This window comes from Scyliorhinus canicula, chromosome 6 (genome assembly GCF_902713615.1).
Source record: "Scyliorhinus canicula chromosome 6, sScyCan1.1, whole genome shotgun sequence".
Lineage (NCBI taxonomy): Eukaryota > Metazoa > Chordata > Chondrichthyes > Carcharhiniformes > Scyliorhinidae > Scyliorhinus > Scyliorhinus canicula.
The window spans coordinates 93,542,354-93,568,069 of record NC_052151.1 but is presented as its reverse complement, the minus strand read 5'-3'; the positions used below and the strand labels follow the sequence as shown (position 1 = coordinate 93,568,069).

Genomic DNA, 25,716 nt, shown 5'->3' with positions numbered 1-25,716 from the left:
CTTGAAGTCATACATCATGCAGTGGCTGCCCGGTTGTATTAAGTATAAAGGTATAACAGCAATAACATTGCCGGATGGCCAACTCTTATTATCCACAGTGCCTATTCGTGTTGCTATTCTTTGCTTCGTAGTTCTTGTGCCTTGTCACATTCCCGCGAGTCATGCTCAGCCAACCATTGGCCATCATCATTTATCATTCATCACTCTCAGCTGCCCCCATTCTCCAAGTCAGGGACAGGGGTTGAAGGCTGTGTGCCAGTCATCAGGAGGTAGAGGCTAGCACCCAACATCAATGACCACCCAACTGCACTGGGGGATCCAGGAGCCCTCAAGGTCACATGGGCATCCAAGTGCCACAACACATGCTGGACCCCACTGCGGACCTGACACTTTGTGGAGAAGGAGGAGGACACCTGCTCCCAGTGGCCATGAAGATCACAGCAGCCCTGAACATATTCACCACTGGGCCATTTCAGAGCTTGGATGGGGACTAGTGTGGCATTTTTCAATCCTCAGTTCACAAATGCAGGTGGGAGGTTTTGGATGCTCAGAATGCCTGGCCCTCAGACTACAGCCACTTCAACCTAGACCAGGCTAACTAAGATGCCCGGCCTGCAGGTTTCGCCGCCATTACCAAGATGCCTCAGGTCCAGGGGGCCATTGACAGCATGCGTGTTGTCTTTCAAGCACCGTGGTATCAGGGAGTGCCCTTCATCAACCAAAAGGGGTTCCACGCCCTGAATGTCCAACTCGTGTGTGACCACCACCTCAACATCATGCACATGTGTGCACGGTATCCAGGAAGTGGGGAGGCAGTGGCGTAGTGGTATTGTCACTGGACTAGTAAACCAGAGACTCAGGGTAATACTCTGGGGACCAGCTTTCAAATCCCACCACTGCAGATGGTGAAATTTGAATTCAATAAAAATCTGGAATTATAAGTCCAATGATAAGCTTGAACCCATTGTCAATTGTTGTAAAAAGCCATCTTGTTCACTAATGTCCTTTAGGGAAGGAAATCTGCCATCCTTACCTGGTCTGGCCTACACGTGACTCCAGACCTACAGCAATGTGGCTGACATTTAACTGCCCCCTCAAGGGCAATTAGGGATGGGCAATAAATGCTGGCACAGCCTGCGATGCCCACATTCCATGGCCGAATAAAAAATGTGCAGAATAGTTACATCCTGGGGCAATCAGAGACCACAGGGTCTTCGAGGTTCACCCCCGCTGCCGGGATGGTTTGTTGAGGTCATGGCTGATGACATCAGTGGAAGGCCCAGGACTGAAGCGGAGTGCCATTATAATGAGGTTTACAGTACAAGTCAGACAGTAATCAAGCAGTGCATAGGACTGCTGAAGATGCAGTTTCACTGCCTGGACCGCTCTGCTGGTGCTCTTCATTACTGCTCCCAGAGGATGTCCCGGATTGTTGTGGTCTGCTGTGTCCTCCATAACCTAGCACAGCAGTGGGCAACATCCTGGCAGAGGAGGAACGTGCCCCTTATTCGGATGAGGAGAAAATTCCACCCTAAATCTTCTTGTCACCAACACAGGGGTTTGAATAAATACAAAGAGCCGATTCATCCCTCCTCACCCGGGTTTTTAACAATTTGGGGTATCGCAGGTGACAAATCGAGGGTTCTCTCCTGCATCAACAACTTTGGGGAACCTCACATGGGGGTGGTCGTAACACTCATTTACACTTGCTCGAAGCTACATATATTCCCGTACCAGCCTCCCCGAACAGGCGCCGGAATGTGGCGACTAGGGGTTTTCACAGTAACTCCATTTGAAGCCCACTTGTGACAATAAGCGATTTTCATTTCATTTACACACAGGAACCTATTTTTAAATTCGCTTACAAGATATGGGCATCGCTGGTTAGGCCAGCAATTATTGCCCATCCCTAGTTGCCCTTTAGAAGGCGGTGGTGAGCTGCCCTCTTGAACTGCTGCATTCCAGGTGGTGTAGGTACACCCACAGTGCTGTTAGGAAGGGGATTCCAAACTTTTGACCCAGCAACAGTAGAGGAATGGCGATATATTTCCAAGTTGGAGTGGTGAGTTTCTTGGAGGGGAAAATCCAGGTGGTGGGGTTCCCAGGTATCTAATGCTCATCCTTCTAGATGCCAGTGGTTTGAAAGATGCTGTCTGAGGAACCTTGGTGAGTTCCTGCCGTGCATTTTGTGGGTGGTACACACAGCTGCCACTGTTTGTCCATAAGACCATAAGAAATAGGAGCAGGAGTAGGCCATTTGGCCATCTACCTCCGCCATTTAATAGGATCATGGCTAATCCGGCATTCCTCACATCCACCTTCCTGCCCTCTACCTGTAACCCTTGGTTCCCTAACTGATCAAGAATATATCTTTCTCAGCTTTAAATATACATAACTCTACCACTACTGCTGTCTGTGGCAAAGAGTTCCAAATACTCACAACCCTTTGAGAGAAGAAAGTCCTCCTCATCTCAATCTTAAATTGCACCCCTTTATTCTGAAACTATGCCCTGTGGTCCTGGACTCTCCCATGAGTGGAGACATCCTCGCAGCATTTACCCTGTCAAGCCCCTTAAGAATCCTCCATGTTTCATTGAGATCACCTCTCATTCTAAATTCCAATGAGTAGTGTCCCAATCTATTTAACCTTTGCCCATAAGGCAATCCTTCCATACCGGGAATCATCCTTGTGAATCTTCTCTGAACCACCTCCAATGAAATAATATCTTCCCTTAAATAAGGGGACTAAAACTGCTCACAGTGCTCCAGATGTGGGGCGGGATTCTCCCCTACCCGGCGGGGCGAGGGGTCCCGGCGTGATGGAGTGGCGTGAACCACTCCGGCGTCGGGCCGCCCCAAGGTTGCGGACGTCTCCGCACCTTTAGGGGCCAAGCCATAACATTGAGGGGCTAGGCCCGCGCCGGAGTGGTTGGTGCTCCGCCGACTGGTGTGGAAGGCCTTTGGCGCCACGCCAGCCGGGCCGAAGGGCTTCGCCGGCTGACGGAAGTCTGCGCATGTGCCGGAGCGTCAGCGGCTGCTGACATCATCCCCGCGCATGTGCAGGGGTGGAAGGAATAGAGTGCCCCCACGGCACAGGCCCGCCCGCCGATCGGTGGGCCCCGATCGCGGGCCAGGCCACCGTGGGGGCACCCCCGGGGCCAGATCGCCCCGCGCCCCCCCAGGACCCCGGAACCCGCCTGCGCCGCCTGCTCCCATCGGTAAGGTAGGTGGTTTGATCCACGCTGGCGGGAGAGGCATGACAGCGGCGCGACTTCGGCCCATCGCGGGCCGGAGAATCGCCGGGGGGCGGGGGCACGCCGACCGACGCGGAGAGATTCCCACCCACGCCGAATCTCCGGTGCCGGAGAATTCAGGACACAGCGGGGGCGGGATTGACGCTGGCCCCCGGCGATTCTCCGACCCGGCGGGGGGGTCGGAGAATCCCGCCCGTGGTCTCACCAGTACCTTGTACAGTTACAGCAAAACTTCCCAGCTCTTATACTCCAACCCCCTTGAAATAAGGGCCAACATTCCATTAGCCTTCCTGATTACCAGCTGCACCTGTGTGCTAGCTTTGTGTGTTTCATGCACAAGTACCCCTTTGTGTTGCAGTTGTCTGCAGTTTTACTCGATTTAAATAATACTGTTCTTTTGTTCTCCATTCGAAAATGAACTTCACATTTTCCCACATTATACTCCACTTGCCTATTTGTTGCCCACTTACTTAACCTATCAATATTGCTTTGCAAATTGTGTGTATCCCTCTCGCAACTTGCCTTTCCACCTATTTTTGCGTTGTCTGCAAATTTTGCGACAGTACATTCACTCCCCTTCCTCCAAGTCAATAATATATATTGTAAACATTTGCGGTCCCAGCACTGATCACTGGAACCGCACTGATTACAGGTCTTCAACCTGAAAAAGAACTTCTTATCCCCATACTTTGTTTCCTGCCCATTAGTCAATTCTCTCTGCATGTCAATATACTACTTCCAACACCATGGGCTCTTATCTTATGATTTAACTTCATCGGTGGTGGAGGGAAGTGAATGTTTGTGGAAGGGGGAGCAATCAAGCGGGCTGCTTTATCCTGGATGGTGTCAAGCTTCTTGAGTGTTATTGGAGCTTCACTCATCCAGGCAAGTGGAGAGCATTCCATTACACTCCTGACTTGCGCCTTATAGATGGTGCACGGACTTTGGGAGGTCAGGAGGAGAGCTACTCGCTGCAGGATTCCTAGCCTTTGACCTGCTCTGATAGCCACATTATTTATATGGCTAAAAGCAAATGACTGCAGATGAAACAAAAACGGAAAATATTGGGCAATCTCAGTAGGTCTGACAGCATCTGTGGAGAGAGACGGGAGTTAATACTGTGAGTCTGGATGACTAGTCATCTAGATTGTTCACTGAATAATTGATGGAAAAAAGATTTGAAGGTTATTAATCACTTATTGACAGTATTAATCCAAGTTTAAATTAGCACAAAGATGTTGTCAGCAATGCCAATTTTAGTATTAAAGTAACGTGACTGTCCATTGGGACTAAAATACCACATAATTTCCAGGGCCACTCCCGTTCCATGTCCAGACAGGGAATTCTCCAAATGGTCTTAAATGGAACGAATCATTTAACCACCTGTTACAATGACAGTGATCAGGAGAAAACCAAGGCCGGGTGGGAAATTCTACCGTTGGGACTTCAGAAAATCAGGGAATCTTCAGAGACTGTTACACTGAAAGGAAGTGGTGTGAATATTTGACATGACTCCTGCTTATGTAAAGATGAGACGTGATGGTTCAGTTAGGGCACTTAAGAGTTACAAGTTAGCTAGGAAGGCGCTAAAGAGAGAGGACATGAGAAGTCTTTGGCAGGTAGGATCAAGGATAACCCTAAAGCTTTCTATAGATATGTCAGGAATAAAAGAATGCCTAAGGTAAGAGTAGGGCCAGTCAAGGACAGTAGTGGGAAGTTGTGCGTGGAGTCCGAGGAGATAGGAGAGGTGCTAAATTAGTATTTTTCGTCTGTATTCACACAGGAAAAAGACAAAGTTGTCGAGGAGAATACTGAGATACAGGCTACTAGACTTGAGGTCTTGAGGTTCATAAGGAGGAGGCTGCTAGAATTGAGGACTTGAGGTTCATAAGGAGGAGGTGTTAGCGATTCTGGAAAGTGTGAAAATAGATAAGTCCCCTGGGCCGGATGGGATTTATCCTAGGATTTTCTGGGAAGCTAGGGAGGAGATTGCTGAGCCTTTGGCTTTGATCTTTAAGCCATCTTTGTCTACAGGAATAGTGCCAGAAGACTAGAGGATAGCAAATGTTGTCCCCTTGTTCAAGAAGGGGAGTAGAGATAACCCCGGTAACTATAGACCAGTGAGCCTTACTTCTGTTGTGGGAAAAGTCTTGGAAAGGTTTATAAGAGATAGGATGTATAATCATCTGGAAAGGAATAATTTGATTAGAGATAGTCAACATGGTTTTGTGAAGGGTAGGTCATGCCTCACAAACCTCATTGAGTTCTTCGAGAAGGTGACCAAACAGGTGGATGAGGGTAAAGCAGTTGATGTGGTGTATATGGATTTCGGTAAAGCGTTTGAACAGTCCCCACGGGAGGCTATTGCAGAAAATACAGAGGCATGGGATTCAGGGTGATTTAGCAGTTTGGATCAGAAATTGGCTAGCTGATAGAAGACAAAGGGTGGTGGTTGATGGGAAATGTTCTGACTGGTGTCCGGTTACTAGTGGTGTACCACAAGGATCTGTTTTGGGGCCGCTGCTGTTTGTCATTTTTATAAATGACCTGGAGGAGGGCGTAGAAGGATGGGTGAGTAACTTTGCAGATGACACTAAAGTCGGTGGAGTTGTGGAAAGTGCAGCAGGGTGTTACAAGTTACAGAGGGACATAGATAAGCTGCAAAGCTGGGCTGACAGGTGGCAAATAGAGTTTAATGCAGAAAAGTGTGAGGTGATTCATTTTGGAAGGAATAACAGGAAGACAGAGTACTGGGCTAATGGTAAGATTCTTGGTAGTCTGGACGAGCAGAGAGATCTCGGTGTCCATGTTCATAGATCCCTGAAAGTTGCCACCCAGGTTGAGAGGGTTGTTAAGAAGGCGTACGGTGTGTTAGCTTTTATTTGTAGAGGAATTGAGTTTCGGAGCCATGAGGTCATGATGCAGTTGTACAAACCTTTGGTGCGGCCGCATTTGGAGTATTGCGTGCAGTTCTGGTCGCCGCATTATAGGAAGGATGTGGAACCATTGGAAAGGGTACAGAGGAGATTTACATGGATGTTGCCTGGTATGGAGGGAAAATCTTATGAGGAAAGGCTGAAGGACTTGAGGCTGTTTTCGTTAGAGAGAAGAAGGTTAAGAGGTGACTTAATTGAGGCATACAAGGTGGTCAGAGGATTAGATAGGGTGGACATTGAGAGCCTTTTTCCTCAGATGGTGATGTCCAGCACGAGGGGACATAGCTTTAAATTGAGGGGAGATAGATCTAGGACAGATGTCAGAGGTAGGTTCTTTACTCAGAGAGTAGTAAGGGCGTGGAATGCCCTGCCTTCAACAGTAGTGGACTCGCCAACACTAAACGCATTCAAATGGTCATTGGATAGGCAATGGATGATAAGGGCCTGTAATGCGCTGTTATGTTCTATGGGTTGATGGGGCATCCGAAGGGGGTGGCCTGAACACTCAAAAATAAAATGGAATCTATTTGGTGATGGGGGTGGTGGGGTTGGGGGGGGGGGCATGGGAGAGGTGATTCTCCCTCCCTGGCCTTGGCAACAAAGCCTTAAGTTAGAAGGAAGAAGCCATTTGTATGATCAAATCACCTGTATTTTTATTCTGCCAAGAGCTAAGGAATAGCCATCTGTGAAATGCCACCAGCTCAACATTCAATAATTCATATCTGAACTTTTGACCTTTAGAGAGGAGTTATCTAAATTAAGTTAGGTTAGGAGTAATAAATGAGAAGAAAGGGGTAAATCAATATTTCATCTCTGGATCAACGTTGTAAGAAAAGGTCAGTTTGATGTGCCTGAACCAACTGATAAAGACTACTAGCTTCACCTTTCAGAATGCTTTCAGTTCTGATTAAACAACTGGCAAATCCACTTCAAGAGGCCTGATGTACTGATTGTGAAAAGTTTGCAGATATGACAAGGGACATTTTTCTAATGAGGAAGGTAACCGAGTTGCTGACTAATCGCTGTAACTGGAACACAATTTATGCACAAGGGAAACCTTACAGACTTTAATGGACAGAGAATCCTCAGAGGCCTGCTGAGCTCTACATCCAAATTCTTCTCACAGGAAACCATCATCGGAAGCTCAAGTTTCTACAATTTATTTCCTAAATTAATCCAATTAACTGCAGCAGTCAATTTTGGGAACGTCGGTGCCGAATGCACAGCCTGTTCAGCATTAAATTGATTTTCAAGTAGGAAATGATCAGAGATGAAGTTTATTAACCTGGTTGATCGTAATTCTCCAAACGGAATGGCTCACTTGGACTGCACTGTATGGCCCAGCACGACTGATGTCAGCAGCAAAGTTTGAAGGAAAAGGAGATGTTGCTTCTGCCTTCTGACCCACATCGATTGATTTAAAAGTGAAGGTTGATGTTTTAGCCAGTAGCTCAGCGGGACTGTTGTATTGATGATAACAGGATAAATATCATAAGTATTGCCTCCAATGATGGAAAATGCCATTTTTGTCCCTGTCCAAATGGTGGGCTGAGCAGTTGTGCCTGCCCCTGAACAGACCAACAATGTAACGTCCTGACTGTTCCCCTGCATCAGTCTTCCTCGGCCAATTGGCAAAGGATCAAATTGAAATCTACAGGTTTTTGCCTAATTCTGTGTATCAACTAGATTTCATGGTGTCAGAAACCTGCGTATGTGTTACTGAAAGAGTATATTGTACATACTACATGCCAAAACACAAACGCAAAACACTGAATTTTGGTTCAACACAACAGAGCAATCTAATATTTGCCAGATGTCAGTGTATAAGTCGACCTTTGAAGCCTCAAAAAATCCCTCCAAAAACTGGGTCGACTTATAAACGGAGTATCAAAGTGAATTACTGCCTTGGGTGTGGGGTGGTTGTCACCTTCGCTGTTTGTCAAGCGGTGTCTGCTCATTGTGGGCACCTTAAATTCCCATGTATCTTTGCAAGACAGTCCAGGGAGGTACCGGCATAGTGCTATTGTTCCTGGACTAGTATCCACAGCCCCAGGATTTGAATTCCACCATGGCAGGTGGTGAAATTTGAATTCAGTAAAAATCTGGAATTGGAAGTCGAATGATGACCATGAAACTATTGTCGACTGGTGTAAAAACCCATCTGGCTCACCAATGCCTTTTAGGGAAATCTACCACCCTTACCTGGTCTGGCCGACATATGACAGCAGACCACATCAATCTGGTTGACTCTTAAATACCCTCTAAAATGGCCCAGCAAGCCAACTCAGTTGCATCAAACTGCTATAAAATCAAAAAACAAGGAATGAAACCAGACGAACCATCCGGCATCGAGCTAGGCACCAGAAACAACAACTGTAAACCCAGCACCGTTGTGCCAAAATCGGGAGAGCTGTCCCACAGATTAATATTGGTAGGAGTGAGCATCGCACAATCCTTGTGGAGACAAAGTTCTGTCTTCACACTGAGGATACCTTCCATCATGTTGTGTGGCACTACAGCATGCTAAATGAAACAGACTTCAAACAGATCTATCAACTCAAGGCTGGGCATCCAAAAGGAATTGTACTCAACTACAATCATGGGCTAGCATATCCCCACTCTACCATTACCGCCAGGGGATCATAAGAACATAAGAACTAGGAGCAGGAGTAGGCCATCTGGCCCCTCGAGCCTGCTCCGCCATTCAATGAGATCGTGGCTGATCTTTTGTGGACTCAGCTCCATTTCCCGGCCCGAACACCATAACCCTTAATCCCTTTATTCTTCAAAAAACTATCTATCTTTACCTTAAAAACATTTAATGAAGGAGCCTCAACTGCTTCACTGGGCAAGGAATTCCATAGATTCACAACCCTTTGGGTGAAGAAGTTCCTCCTAAACTCAGTCCTAAATCTACTTCCCCTTATTTTGAGGCTATGTCCCCTAGTTCTGCTTTCACCCGCCAGTGGAAACAACCTGCCCGCATCTATCCTATCTATTCCCTTCATAATTTTAAATGTTTCTATAAGATCCCCCCTCATCCTTCTAAATTCCAATGAGTACAGTCCCAGTCTACTCAACCTCTCCTCATAATCCAACCCCTTCAGCTCTGGGATTAACCTAGTGAATCTCCTCCGCACACCCTCCAGTGCCAGTATGTCCTTTCTCAAGTAAGGAGACCAAAACTGAACACAATACTCCAGGTGTGGCCTCACTAACACCTTATACAATTGCAACATACCCTGGATCAACCCTGGTTCAATGAAGAGTGCAGGAGGGCTTTCCAGGAGCAACACCAGGCATAGCTAAAAATGAGGTGTCAACCTGGTGAAGCTACAACACAGGACTACTTGTGTGCCAAACAGCATAAGCAGCAAGTAGTAGAGCTAAGTAATTCTACAAACAATCTAAGCTCTGCAGTCCAGCACATCAGTGCAAAAGATAAGGCTGAAGCATTTATAACAATCTTCAGCCAGAAGCACCGAGTGGATGACCCACCTCGGCCTCCTTTGGAAGTCCCCAGCATCACAGGTGTCAGTTTTCAGCCAATTCAATTCATTCCCTGTAATATCAAGAAATGGCAAAAGGCACTGAACATTGCAAAAGCTAAGGGCCCGGACAATATTCCAGCAATAGTACTAACGACTTGTGCTCCAGTACTTGCCTCAACCTTAGCCAAGCTGTTCCAGTGCAGCTCCATCACTATCATCTACCCGGCAATGTGGAAAATTGCCCAGATATGTCCTGTGCAGAAAAAGCAGGACAAATTTAACCTGGCCAATTGCTATCCCATCAGTCTACTCTTGATCATCAGTAACATAATGGAAAAAAAAATCATCAACAGTAGTATCAAGCAGCATTTGCTTACAATAACCTGCTCAGCGATGCTCAGTTTGGGTTCCATCAGGATCACTTAGCTCCTGACCTCATTATAACCTTGGTTCAAATATGGGCAAAAGAGCTGAATTAGAGGTGAGGTGAGAGTGACTGCCCTTGACATCAAGGCAGCATTTAACGAGTATGGCATCAAGTGTCCTACTAAAACTGGAGACAATGGGAATTAGGGAAAACCCTCCGTTGGTTGGAGTCATACCTGGCATAAAGGAAGATGATTATGGTGGTTGCAGGTCAATCATTTCAGTTCCTGGACATTGGAGTTCCTCAGGGTATCATAGAATTTATAGTGCAGAAGGAGGCCATTCGGCTGATCGAGTCTGCACCGGCCCTTTGAAAGAGCACCCCATTTAAACCCACACTTCCAACCTATCCCTGTAACCCAGTAACCCCACCCAACCCAACCTTTTTATTGGACACTAAGAGCAATTTAGCGTGGCCAACCCACCTAACCTACTCATCTTTGGACTGTGGGAGGAAACCCACGCAGACACAGGGGGAACGCGCTGACTCCACACAGACAGTGACCAAAGCTGGGAATGGAACCTGGGACCCTGGAGCAACTGTGCTAAGCACTGTGCTACCATTCTGTCCACATGGTAGTGTTCTAGGCCCAGCTAACTTCAGCTGCTTCATCAATGACCTTCCTTTCATCATAAGGAGATAAGTGAGGGTGTTCGCTGATGATTGCACAATGTTCAGCACCATTCGCAACTCCTCAGGTAATGAAGCATTTCATGTCCATTTAAAAATGGTGTAGTGTTCTCTAGAACCCCCCCCCATCTTGGCTTCCGCCCCTTCCTCCCACCCATGTCCTAAATCACCAATTAGTGGGTACCGAGCACACCTGCACCCGTTCCCGGCATGATGCCTGTTGAGTACTTTGGCACTGCCTGCCTGGCATCCTGGCAATGCCACCCGTATACCCTGGCATTGCCAGTGGCACCCAGGTGGCATGGTCAGGCTGGCAGTATCATGGTACCCAAGTGGAATGAGGGGTGCCAGGGTATCACTCTGCCCAGAGCCCGACTACCCAGGAGTCTCCGATCGCCTGGGAGACCCCCCAAATCTGGTACATCTGATCCACGTTTGTGGAGGCCAGTGCCAAATGACGTTCGCTCATGGTCTCCGATGCAAGGCCAATCAATCCTGGCCGCTTGGTAGATCCGACCCTGATAGATATATTCAAGTGAGACTAACTACTTGCTTGAATATGCAAATCTAGATCCCCACCGTGTCACCTCGCGGGATCTCGTTAGATTTACCGGCCTCGTTGCATCCCAAGCCGGGTACAGCAAGGCCGATAAACCCGCCCCAAGTGTTCCTGCCGGCACTGAATTAGCGTCTGATTTGTGATTCTGTTGGGGGCATCATTCGTTCTGCGATACAGGACATGCAAATAGGCCAGCACTCTGCAGGCGCAAAGTGGAAGCCACTCCCAGCCCAGTGGGCGCTTTAACCACTGTGACCAGAATTAGCACTGGGGGTCGGAGAATCACCTGGGCACGCCTAAAATCCTGCCCCCGCCGTGGCAGAGATTCTCTGCCACCCGGGAAGTGGCGGGGGCAGGAATCTCGCCCCGCCGATCGGAGAGGCTCCTGCGGCGATTCTCCGGCCCGGATGGACCGAGGTCCCGCCGCTGGGAGGCCTCTCCCGCCGCCGAGGTTTAAACCAACTCTGGAACGGCGGGCTCAGCGGCGCGAGCAGGCCCCCGGGGTCCTGGGGGGGCGGAGGGCGATCGAACCCCGGGGGGTGCCCCCACGGTGGCCTGGCCCGCGATCGGGGCCCCCCACTCAGACTCCGGGCCAGTGCCCTGGGTGCACTATGTTCCTCCGCGACCGCCACGGCCTCCACCATGGCGGAGGCGGAAGGGAACACCACATTGCGCATGCGCCGGCAGTGACCTCAGCGGCCAGCTGCTGCTGACGTCACTGCCGGCGCATGCGCGGACCGGCAAAAGCCTTTCGGCCAGCCCCGGTCCCGGGGGCGCCGGGTGTTTGCGCCGGTCTTCTGGTGGCAATCGCTCCGGCACGGGGCTGGCCCCCAAAGGTGGGGAGAATTCCCCACCTTTGGGGAGGCGCGACCCCTGAGTGGTTGGCGCCACTCCCCTACTCCGGCACCCTCCGTCACGCCGGGTAGGGGAGAATGCCGCCCCAGCTGATCTCCCCTTGTATTCGCAGGAAATGAGGGCCCACAACAGCAGAGAGGGGAGCAAGACTGGCAGAGTCAGAATCAAAGAGAAAATGCTGGAAAATCTCAGCAGGTCTGGCAGCATCGATAGGGAGAAGAAACAACTAACGTTTCGAGTTCAGTTGACCCTTTGTCAAAGCTAAAAGACATAGAAAGTGGGAAATAGTTATACTGTGGGATGAGAATGAAAGACGAGTCATAGCCACAGAAACCCAAGGAACAAAGTGCTAATAGCCACTGAAACCAAGGGCAAAAAGTACTAATGGCAGTCCCCAGAGTGAACAAAAGGTGTGAAAGGCCAAACAGCAGAGGAACTAACAGAGGGAAAGCTGTCACAGATGTAGGGGGGAAGCAAAGAGGAGAAAAGGTAAGGAAAGGGGGGTGAATAAGTGGGGGGGGGGGGAAATATATATAAGAAAGACAAGAAAGAAAGAAATGGTTAAAGACGGTTAAAATTAACCCCATTTCACTGAATGTTTGAATATTCAGTGATGGGGTATCATGTGTGGGTGGGCACTTTAATGATATGTAAATTCACGCAGATCTATTTTAATGATGTTCCCGCCCTTTCTGTGCAGGGATCTTGTTACATCACCAGCGAGGGGCGGGGAAATTTGGGAAATGAGATCTCACTGGCATGAAACTCATTTTCTGACTCTCACTAGAATTTGCGCCCATGTTGCCGTCTCCGCTGGCATCAAACCCAGGTGCAAAATTACAAGCCAGGGTTTGCGATTAGGTGTCTGGCTGACAGATCAGACAAGATGTTGACTAACTTACAGAATCTCTTCTGATATTCTCCTGTGCTCACTGTGAATGCTAGTGTATTTCTGGTGCCCAAGCACAACATCAATGCTATAAAGAGATGGACTGAAATGAAAATAGGGAACAATGAGGTCAATCAAGGGGATGGTTTAGCACAGGGCTAAATCGCTGGCTATGAAAGCAGACCAAGGCAGGCCAGCAGCACGGTTCGATTCCCGTACTAGCCTCCCCGAACAGGTGCCAGAATGTGGCGACTAGGGGCTTTTCACAGTAACTTCATTAAAGCCTACTTGTGACAATAAGTGATTTTTATTTCATTTTCATTTTATCATACATTGAGAAAAGAAAAATAAATTCAGCTTGCTCGAACAACAGTGTAAATAATGTGATTTGATACAGCGTTCGCTCAACATTTCTGAATTAATTCCTGAATAATTGGATAAAAATGCTATTTTGGAGGGTAAAAGAGGTACAACATGGTAATTCATTAGGAGATTGCTTCTGAGTATGAATAATGGTAATGAAGTAACAATGGACTTAGTAGCAACATGCAAGATTCTTAATTGAAAGCTCTGTCAGATATATTTTTAAAAACCCACTTGGCTACATTAGGGGATAACTGTCTATTGTCTAAGTTATGTTCACAGGAACAAAATGAGGTATGATCATATATAAATGTTCTAGAAATGTGTAATAGCAAATTCAAATGAGTAGAAGGGTCAGTTTTCGCTAAAAGTCCTCCTCCAAACAAAAATTGGGATTTGCTTTTTACGAAAATATGAGAATTTGGGTGCACGTGGTCTCATTTTCTTAATTTGATCCTGGGATGTAGCATTGCTGGCAAGTTCAACATTATTGGCCATCGCTAGCTGCCCTTGAGAAGGTAGTGACAAGCCACCTTCTTGAACCGTTGCAGTCCATGTGACATAGAACAAAGAACAAAGAAAATTACAGCACAGGAACAGGCCCTTCGGCCCTCCCAGCCTGTGCCGATCCAGATCCTTTATCTAAACCGGTTGCCTATTAAAGAACAAATAGGTTGCCTCAAATCTATCTTTAGCTTTATCTTTTGAAAACATGATTTTCAACTTTCAGCTGACTGGAAATGTTGCAATTTGAAATAAGACAGAACAAACTACTTAAAAATGCAAGGCTACCTTCAAAGGTGAAAAGCCATCAAACCACCATCAGGGGAGTGTGAAGAGAAATAAATTTCCTTTGATTCACAGGCCCATCAAAACTCATCAGGAAAATGCATCAAAATGCAAAGTGAAAATGCTGGAAAATCTCAGCAGGTCTGGCAGCATCAGTAGGGAGAGAAAAGAGCTAACGTTTTGAGTCCGATGACTCTTTGTCAAAGCTAACAGACAAAGTGGGAAATATTACTGTGGAGCGAGAATGAAAGATGAGTCATAGCCACGGAAATCCAGGGAAACCAGGTGCTAATGGCCACAGAAACCATGTGGGAAAGAGTGTCAATGGCAGTCCCCAGAGAGAACAAAAGATGTAAAAGGCCAAACAGAAGAGAAACTAACATCAGAGGATGAACTATAGATGTGAGGGAGGGGAAGGGTGAAGCAAAGAGGAGAAAGGGTAAGGAAAGGTGGATAAGATGGGAGAGGGGATTAAATATATATTCAGAAAGACAAGAAAGAAAGAAATGATAAAGGACAATTAAAATGAAATGGGATGAAAACAAATGGGTCGAGGTGGGGTACAAATAATCATCTGAAGTTGTTGAATTCAATGTTGAGACTGTAGCGTGCCTAACCGGAAGATGAGATTTTGTTCCTCCAGTTTGCATTGAGATTCACTGGAACATTGTAGCAGTCCAAGGACAGACATGTGGGCATGGGAGCAGGGCTTTTGTTAAAATGGCAAGCAACGGGAAGGGCAGGGACCTGAATACGCACAGACCGAATATGCTCAGCAAAGCGATCACCCAGTCTGCGTTTGGTCTCTCCGATATAGAGGAGACCGCATTGGGAGCAGCGAATGCAATAGACCAAATTGGAAGAGATGCAAGTGAAATGGTGCTTAACCCGGAATTAAAATGCAAAGTGTTGGATGTTGAAACAATGGCTTCCATAGCTAGACCCACCCAACTACACAATGATGAAGTCTTTCAGGCAAGGCTGTAGCCACTGCAGAGATTACAAGAAAGTTTTCAGCAGAGGAAGCAGGTTGAAAGCTGGGCTAAGGACAATCAAAGACACTTAACAGTATATTCTTTTTGCTCTTTTTAATTGGAGTGTAACTTCCCTTACTTCTGATAACGGTGTGTGTTATACTTAAATACATTTGGATTCAGAGACAGCATGAAAAAGAAAGTTATACCTTTGCTGTGACCAACCAAGAAGGTTGAATATAGAGAGGAGGCAGTTTTCTACTTCTCACTTGCTCATATCAAGGTACACCAAATGATGGGATACCTGTGTCTTGGATTGATGTTGAGCTTTTTGAGTGTTGTTGAAGCTGCACTCACCAAGGCAATTGGAAATAGTCCATCATACTTGGTGATGGTGAAGAGGTTTTGGGAAGGAAGGTGGTGAGCTACTCCCCAAAAGTATTCCCAGCCTCTGATCTACTTTTGTAGCCACAATATTTATATGGCTGGTCCAGCTACCAACCCCCCCCCCCCCCCCCCACCCCCCCCACAGCATGTTGCTGGTAGATTATTCCACAAAGGCAGTGTCATTGACTATCAGGTGGAGATGAATAGATTCTCTTGTGGGAGATGGTCATGGCCTCGCATATCATAGAATCATAAAATGTACAGTGCAGAAGGAGGCCATTCATCCCATCGAATCTGCACCGGCCCTTGGAAAGAGCCTCCTACTTAAGCCCATGCCTCCACCCTATCCCCGTAACCCAGTAACCCCAGCTAACCTTTGTGGACATTAAGGGCAATTTAGCTTGGCAAATCCACCTAACCTGCACATCTATGGACTGTAGGAGGAAAACTGAGCACCTGGGGGAAACCCACGCAGACACAAGGAGAATGTGCAGATTCCATATTGACACTGACCCAAGCCGGAAATCGAACCTAGGACCCTGGAGCTGTGAAGAATGGTGCTAACCACTGTGCTACCGTGCTACCCCAGTGGTTTGAACATTACTATCCATTTAACAGCCCAAACCTGCATTACACAAGTCTTGCTGCATCTGGACATGGGCTGCTTCAGTATCTGAGAAAGGTACAGAACATTGTGCAATCATCAATGGGCATCCCACCTCAGACCTTATATTGGAAGAAAGGTCATGCAGAGGCCAACTAGTGTACAATCTATAACTATATAATTAGTCAAAGTCATGTTGACACTCTGCACACCAACAAGAATCTTTTCTCAATTATAATGTTTTTTCATTGTTTCACAGGATGTGGGCATCACTGGCAAGACCAGCATTTATTGCCTATCCCAAATTGCCATTGAGAAGGTGGTGGTGAGTATCCTTCTAGAACTGCTGCAGTCCAGCTGGTGTAGGTACATCTACAGTACTGGTAGGGTGGAGGCTCCAATCTTTTGACTCAGCGATGAAGAAATGGTGATGATAATAGCTTTGAATGTCAGGTTGATGCATTACTTAAAGGGGAACTTGCAGCGGTAGTGATTTCCCATGTGCCAGTTGCCCTTGCCCATTTAGGTGGTAGAGGTCGCAGGTTTGGAAGGTGCTGTCAAATGAGCTATGACAAGTTGTTACAGTACTTCTTATAGTGGTTTGCACTGCAGCGCATTGCATAGGTGTTGCAGGTAGTGAATATTAAAGGTGGTAGTTGGACTGCTGCTCAAGTTAGCTGCTTTGTGCTGGACAGTGTCAAGCTTCTTGAATGTTCTTGGAACTGAACTCATCCAGGCAAATGAAGAGTGTTACATCACTTTCCTGACTTACACCTTGTAGATGGTAGAAAGGTTTTCAGAATTCATGATTTGAGCTATCCCTCTCAAAACAACCAGCCTCTGATCTACTCCTCTAGCCACAGTATATACGTAGCTGTTCCAGTTAAGTTTGTGGGCAATAGTAAATCAGAGGATATTGGTGGTGGTGGGATTTAGTGATGGCAATAACTTTGAATGTGACGGGCAAGAGTCGACTCTTATTGGCAACTTATATGGCACAAATGTTATGTGCCATTGATCAGCCCAAGTTTGGATGTTGTCCAAGCTTTGCTGCATGCAGACATGACTGCTTCATTATTTGAGGAATTGTGAATGGAACTGAACACTACAATCATTAGCACTCATTCCCCATTCTGAACTTATAATGAAGGAGTTTTTAAGTCAACACCAGAACTTTGGAAAATACCATCTCTTTCCAACAAGACACTGGATTAGTACAATTGACAGCAAGGCCTGTTTGGTTCATTTCTCCAGATATTCAAATTCAAACTTATCATTTTAAATTACATTGTTTCTGTAATGTCATATATTTTGTCATTCAGCAGCTGTCTTACAACTAGAGATATTTAAAACAGATTTGTGCACACGAACTTGATTTCTACAGGCCTACTAATTTGTCAACACTTGGAACATGCCTCAAATGTAAAATTAGAATCTCATGTCCAGAACTCCTTTGAACACGTGAAGGTGATAAGCTTTTGAATCTGTTGGTTTTGGTATTAATTCACATCATGTCTTCTACTTTGTCCTGCTGGATGGTTACTGACTTAATCCCACCTTTAACCAATGGTAGTGAAAGTCTGCTTTTAAAAATCTAGCTTGTAGGTCTCTTTTATTCCATATCCCTCAGCCCTTTTTGTTAACTTTTAGGCCCCTGGTTCTATGCTCGCCCACCAGCGGAAATAGATTCCCTCTAATGCGTTACTCCTTAAAATTGTGAAAACAATCAAATCACCCCATAGCTTCTAAATTCCAAGAAATACAACTCTAGTTTACAGAATCCTTCCTTCTCCTTTAACCTTTGGAGGCATTGGTGAGGCTACACTTGGAGTGCTGTACTGGATTCTCCCCACACTTTGAAACCCCAATGTCAGGACGAAATAGGGGTCCTGAACCGTCATTTGCAAGCAGTGAGACCAGGGCACAAACTTCCACAATAATAAGAGTTTTGGTAAATGAGTTGATGGCAGCAGTGTAAAACAGACGTTATGGGCAAGATATTTTGGATTGATGGGTTCCCTGCCCTGCCACCAAAAGTGAGACCAGGGCACAAACTTCCACAATAATAAGAGTTTTGGTAAATGAGTTGATGGCAGCAGTGTAAAACAGACGTTATGGGCAAGATATTTTGGATTGATGGGTTCCATGCCCTGCCACCAAAAGTGTCACAGTCTATGCATTAATTGGCTAAAGACAGAACTTCATCCCCTCACTTGGGAGGGAGCCCCACCTCAGAGCCATTCTGATTGTGCAGCAGCTTTTTAGTCCCAGCAGGATAGGTGACCACAGCTGGGACTACAGGAAGTTCTCAGATTCTAAGTGCAGGAGGTCAGGACAAATGCAAGTCTGAGGTATTGTGTTTGGTACAGATGGGGAGGACCTGAGAAGAGGGGAGGAGCAAGTGGCCAACAATCATGTCGGAAAGGTGAATGGGGAGGGGACAGTCATGGGCCCAACATTGGCGAGGGACCCGATTGGCAAACGGGACCAATGATGGAGGCACAGACACCTTTCCCATTCGAGACCAAAAGCAGGTTAACATTCTAGACATCCCCCCCCCCCCCCCCCCCCCCCCCGCCAAACGGCACCCTATCCTGACCTCTGACTGACCCAGGAAGCAATTGGACAATAACTGTCAACTTATGAGCCTCAATTTAGGTGAGGGCTGGCTTCGTAAAAGTTCTAACGGGGTCTTTTAAAAGGTAGAGGCAGGCAGGGCGGTGGCGGGAAAGCCACAGGGTTTTATGGGCCCTATATCTGCAAATCTGCCAGCTGGGGCCTGTAAAATTCTGCCATATGTTACTAAGTTATTAATAATAATACTGAGTCATCGTCACAAGTAGGCTTCACTGAAGTTACTGTGAAAAGCCCCTAGTCGCCAAATTCCGGCACCTGTTCGGGGAGGCCGGGACAGGAATTGAACCCGTGCTGCTGGCCTTGTTCTGTATTGCAAGCCAGCTGTTTAGCCCACTGTGCTAAACCAGCCCCAACTGGTCTAATCTGGTCAAACAGTGGAACTGAAAGCTGGGATAAGTTTATCTTTGAATCGTACAGTGGCAAAAGCACAACTGTAGGAAACAAAACAATGAACTGAATTCTCCATTTGGGAGACTATGTTCTCCCACCAGAGATGAATGGCCTCTGATTTGTGCTCGTGCTGGAAGCGGTGGACCAGAGGTGATTCACTATCCCTTGCCATGCAAGTTTATGCATGGTGAGGATTGGGAGGGATTCCATCACGAATCCCACTATCGGGCCTCCACTTTGAGCGGGTGGCCCGATAGCGAGTTCCGGAGGCTGGCCCCCCGCCCCGAAATGAAATTCCGCCCCCCCCCCACCACCACAGGATTTGCTTGGCCACTCCCCTTTCATTTCCTCTTTTTCTCTGCAGAAAGCACTTACCTGTTTTTGACGTGGTCCAAAAGCTGTCAACCATAGCTAGATATTAATAAACATTGTGCTTAGTTACACAGCAAGAAACTTGAGATCCATTCGAACATGAAGGGAAATGAAACTAAACAATCCAGACAGCTAGCTGTGTGCAAACTCTCAATCACAGCCTAGTATAAGCAATTTCTCACTGATGTGAATGAAACCATTTAGATCAAAGATCTGAGGGGGTTTAAACCCTAGAGATGTGGGGCGGGATTCTCCGACTCCCTGCACCAAAATCGTGCTCAGCGCAGGGGTGGAGAATCACGCAAACTAGGCTCCCACGCTGGCACGAGATTCTCTGGTGACTGGAGAATCGCCGGCAGTCGCGCGACGCGCGATCTACGCGGTGCCGGTCGGGGGCCGATGAAAGCAGCCTCCGCGGTGATTCTCCACACTCGATGGGCCAAGTGCCCACCAAGTTCCACCGGCTTGGTTCATATGGTCCCACCCAGCGGGACCTCGCCGTTCTGGCTGCGGGGGCCGTCCTGGTGGGGGGGCAGGGGGGTTGGACTCCGGGGGGGGGGGGCACTCCACCGTGGCCAGGCCCGCAATCGGTGGCTATCGATCGGCGGGTGCACTCATTCTGGGGGGGACCTATGTTCCTCCTCGCCGGACCCCTGCAGGGGGGCCAGCAGAGGACGGCCGGCGGTGCATGCGTGGACCCGCGGACGGCCGGCGTGCGCATGCGCGGACCCGCGGGCATAATGGCAGCGTCCCATTGGCAGCTGGAGCTGCGGGACACATGCCGGGGCCCTGCTGGCCCCCTTGAAGATGGAGAACCACCCCAGACTTTCTTGGAAAAATTCCAGAGTGATTCCCGCCCATTTTCCGGCACGCGTGGCTACCCAGAAGAGAGAATCCCGCCCGTGGTTTTTGCTTTCTAGGAAATTACAGGTGCTGCTTTCTCTGCCTGAGCCAGCAGTAGTACCGTATAGGTGAGTTTTAAAGCAGTGATTTATTTTCCCACTGTCTCTGCCTGGATCGCTCTCTGGCTTCCAGGGGGCTCTGTTAATGGGAGATTCTTTGGTGAGGTGCTCTGTTATGATTGGGGTTGGATGGGCAGGATTTGCAAAGTGGGAGGAAGGATGGACTTTCAGAGCATCCACCTTCAAGACTCCCCCCCCCCCCCCCCCCCCACACTCCCATGAGGTCCACCGCGCCTGGGCCATGCTGGGAAATACCTGCATCATTCCACACTCACATGAATCCCAGCCCAGACGGCTGGAGAATAATGGAGGTGTGGAGAACCCGGTTCCCTGCACATTAAAAGAACGCAAATGGGTAAATGTGACCTATTTACATCCTCATACTGGCGCGGGACGTGAACCTCGATGCCACCGCCAGCAGGGAACCGGAGCATTGTAAGCAGATCAGCCCAATATATTCTACTAGAACTGATGTGTCTGGGTGTGAGGCACATAATGTGTGCCAGTCTATGCTACAGATTAACAGCAGATGCCCCAGTAGCAGAGGGCATAGATCTACATTTGACTCTGCATTCACATGGTTTCTATAAAGACGGTTCCTTACCATTGTTGTGAGATCATGGCTGCTTTGTGATCTAGGTGCAAGATAGGAAAATGCTTCCAAATATGACAACTTGGCTAGTATGGTCAATCAGGCTGCGCCTGGCATGCAGGACCACATAATTCAGGCCAAACGGTGATCAGAGTGCTTCTGAAGAACAATCCAACTGTGTGGTCCTTCAACCAACAGTGCTACCATCAAGTCTACAGTTCCAGTTTCCTTTGGGAACAGGAGTCCCCACTTACATTAATCATTTCTTAAAATGAGGGCAGCATGTGGCGCAGTGGCCAGCACTGGGACTGTGGCACTGAGGACCTGGGTTTAAATCCCTCTATGTTAAATCTTGGAGGGAAAAGCTGATGTGTAAAGGGGTGTCAGGTAGGCCAGGCTGCACAAAACAAATACCTGTGCCTATTCGGCAGTACCTGTTCATTTAACCTCTGACCGCAGGTGTAGATGAACAGGTACTGCCGAATAGGCACAGGTATTTGTTTTGTGCAGCCTGGCCTACCTGACACCCCTTTACACATCAGCTTTTCCCTCCAAGATTTAACATAGAGGGATTCCCACTGTGGAACACCTTTGGCACCATTAATGGTGCTGAAGGAAAAAGAGGTAGACCAATCAGCACATAAGCTCATGAAGGACTAAGGACCAACAAAAAAAGATCCATGCAGAAATGGCACTGACAGCAACAAAACTGTACTGCTAATGGAGAAATTAATTCTGCATTTGATGATGAGCTAGCATGGTGACATGAAAATTAAATGAAAGGCGTAATTACATATCTCCCGTAATTACATTATGAAGCTCCCACATACTTCCAGAATTACAGACCATCATCTTTGTTGTGTCCCTTGAACTGGTGCACAGGGGTTTTTAACATGAAAATCAGCCCAATAAAGTGAAAGCCTTGCAATCAAGAATTAATTTGCAGCAGTCGTTCCTTCAATATCCTTGTATTATGAATTTTGTGAACAACAGGGGAAGTTTTCACCTTCACTGCATTTTCAGTCAATGGGCTGAAAAAAGGGCCTGCAATCCTTCCCCAACAGATTACTAGCTAGGCAGTAAACATAGAAACTAACCCCAGTGCATTTACATGCAAACAAAACAAATAGAAAAAGAACACGTGCATTAATTTATCCTGTAACCATTTACTCCATGTCCATATTTCAGCAGGAATACACTTCATAAAGCAAAGATTTGTGCACCTACCTGCACACTGGTCAGGGTGGTATATTGGTAAGCCTTTATTACAAGATAGTTGGCTTCTATATCTATTACTCCCAAGATCATGTACTTCCACCATCTTCTTTTTAGTATTGCCAACAGATTTTCTTCTCCTGTGTAAAAGAAAAGACCACAGGGTCACAAGTGCAGCCAGTTACTGTGAAGAAATTGCTGTTGTTTAAACTATCTGATTGCAAAATAAGAATGCATTAATTCTGTAACATGAGGACATAATTTCCTTTGTCCATGAAATTAATTGCAGCCAAGACATTAGTGCGAAAATAACCAGGGTGTCTGCAAAGTTTCTTGATCACAACAGGCCAGGTATTTTGTCATGCGGCAGGATTGGGGAAAATGTACCTCCCCCCCCAACCCTGCAACAAAAGTGCCCAATTCTTCTATCTTTTTTACTATCATATTTTTGCACTGGGATTTATGGAAGCACAGCAGTGTAGGAAACAGCTTAAATATAAATCGAATGCCACAAGATGAAATGATTAAAATATTTGGACATACATGCCACTCGGCATCATCAAGTGTTACTGATTTGGGACATTTGTTTCTGCTTTTTGAAACCCAAGACTTCTTTGCAGGATTAACCTATACAAGCCATCATGGTCAGGAAAAGGATAAAAAGGGAATATTGAAAAAATTCATCCATTGAGGAAATTCGAAATGTTTTCATTTACTTCAATAAAACTCAGTCAGACCTCAAAAATGAGTTTTTAAATTTACAGCTGTATAGCTGTATAGTACAGGCTAGGTATCACCTTGGAGCTTGAAGATGCTGTGCTGTGCTATTATTGCAAAAAGCCTACATGTTTCTTCATTTCATTATTCATCATGATTTTTATCGAATCCCCTTTTATTCCTTTTTTTTGGATACGGCATTGATGGGTTCAAAGTCTTGCCAATTCAGTTGGTCCCAGTCAAATTGTTCAATTTCAAGACAATTTCAACCAATCAGCCAATGACCTCTGCATAAACTGGATGGGCTATAAATTTGTTCCTTCAGCAAATACAGACTGTAATGACATTTTGATAACCTTTCAAATCAAAAGGAGTTGTAAATAACAACATAAATTCTAACAAGATCAACGTCGCAGTAAGTGCTTTCTTGTATGCAAAACTACATCAGAGGAATTAATTCCAAAACAGTTTTTTTTCCATTTCAACATATTTATCAGAAGGGGACATTGGTTAGCTCATTTGGCTGGACAACTGGTTGGCTCGGGATGCAGAGCAATGCCAACAGCGCAGGTTCAATTCCCGTACTGGCTGAGGTTATTCATGAAGGCAGCGCTTTCTCAACCTTGCCCCTCGCCTGAGATGCAGTGGCCCTCAGGCTAAATCACCATCGTAAGATCATAAGACATAGGAGCATAATTAGGCCATTCAGACCATCGAGTCTGCTCTACCATTCAATCATAGCTGATATTTTTCTCATTCCCATTCTCCTCCCTTCTCCCCATAACTCCTGATCCCCATATTAATCAAGCACCTATCTATCGCTGTCTCAAAGACGCTCATTGACTCGGCCTCCACAGCCTTCTGCGGCAAGTTCCATAGATTCACCACCCTCTCGCTAAAGAAATTCTTCCTCATCTCAGTTTTAAAGGATCGTCCCTTCAGTCTGAGGCTGTGCCCTCGAGTTCTAGTTTCTCTGACCAGTGGTAACATCCAGCAGAATTCTCCATCAGCAGAATCCTCCAGCCTGCCGGCAGCGCACCCACGCTCACGGGATACCCATTGGCCTGATGCAGGAACGGAGAATCCCACTGCCGGCAGGGGCGCACCGCACAGGAAAATGCGCTGGTGGACTGGAGAATCCCGCCCATCTTCTACATGTCCACTCGATCCAGGCTTCTCAGTATCATGTAAATTTCAATAAGATCACCCCTCAGCCTTCTGAACTTCATCGAGTACAGACCTAGAGTCCTCAACTGTTCCTCATTTAACAAGCCCATCATTCCAAGGATCATTCTTGTGAACCTCCTGTGGACCCCCTGCAAGGCCAGCATATTCTTCCTTAGATACAGGGCCAAAATTGCTCACAATATTCCAAATGGGGTCTGACCAGAGCCTTATACAGCCTTAGTAGTACATCCCTGCTCTTGTATTCTAGCCCTCTCAAAATGAATGCGAACATTGCATTTGCCTTCCTAACTGCCAACTGAACCGGCACGTTAACCTTCAGAGAATCCTGAACCAGGACTCCCAAGTCCATAAGACCATAACACATAGGGGCAGAATTAGGCCAAGCAGCCCATAAAGTCTCCTCTGAAATTCAATCGTGGCTGATATTTTTCTCATCCCAATAACCCCTGAAAAAGACCCCTTTTTCCCACTCTCTGCCTTCTACCAGTCAGCCAATCCTTGATCCATCCAAGAATGTTACCCTTAATGCCCTGGGCTCTTAACTTATTTTTACAGTCTCCTATGCGGCACCTTGTCAAAGGCCTTCTGGAAATCTAAATAAATCACATCCATTGGTTCTCCTTTATCAAACATCCTTGTTACCTCCTCAAAGAACTCAAACAGATTTGTCAGGCATGACCTTCCCTTGACGAAGCCATGCTGTCACAGTCCTATTTTATCATGCACTTCCAAGTACTCCACGATCTCATCTTTGATAATGGACTCTAAAATCTTACCAATGACTGAAGTCAGACTAACCGGCCTATAATTTCTCGTCTTCTGCCTCCCTCCGTTCTTAAATAGTGGTGTTATATCAGCTACTTTCCAGTCCTCTGGGACCTTCCCTGCCTCCAGTGATTCCTGATAAATCACCACCAATTCCTCCACAATCTCCTCAGCTATCTCATTTAGAACCCTGGGGTGTAGTCCATCCGGTCCAGGTGATTTATCCACCTTCAGACAATAGTTTCCCCAGAGCATTTTCCTTTGTGCTTCAGATTTCTGAAGCCTTTACCCATTTAGAAAATAGTCCATGGCTCTTTCCTGCCTACCAAAATGCATAACTTCACACACACACTGAATTACATCTGCCTACTTTGTCCGCTCTCCGAGCCTGTCCAAGCCCTTAGAACATAGAACATAGAACAGTACAGCACAGAACAGGCCCTTCAGCCCTCAATGTTGTGCCGAGCCTTCTGCAGCCTCCCGCTTCTTCAACATTACCTGTCCCTCTACATATCTTTGTATCATCTGCAAATTTAGCAACAATGCCCTCATGCCCTCATTTCCTTCTTCCAGAACGTTAATATATATCATGAATCATTGTGGCCCCAACACAGACCCTTGTAGAACACCACAAGTCACCTGCTGCCATTCTGAAAAGGACCCCTTTATCTCCACTCTCTGCCTTCTGCCAGTCAGCCAATCCTCTATCTAAGCCAGTAC

General features: G+C 46.9%; 1 protein-coding gene across 1 annotated transcript in view; it reads right to left on the bottom strand.

Moving 5' to 3' along the window:
* slc35f1 (solute carrier family 35 member F1) overlaps nt 1-25,716 on the bottom strand; it is a 450,036-nt gene that overhangs the window by 143,676 nt on the left and 280,644 nt on the right. The window contains exon 3 of the mRNA XM_038799673.1: nt 22,339-22,466. Within this exon, the coding sequence (XP_038655601.1) occupies nt 22,339-22,466 (128 nt within the window). The remainder of the gene's footprint in view (nt 1-22,338; nt 22,467-25,716) is intronic.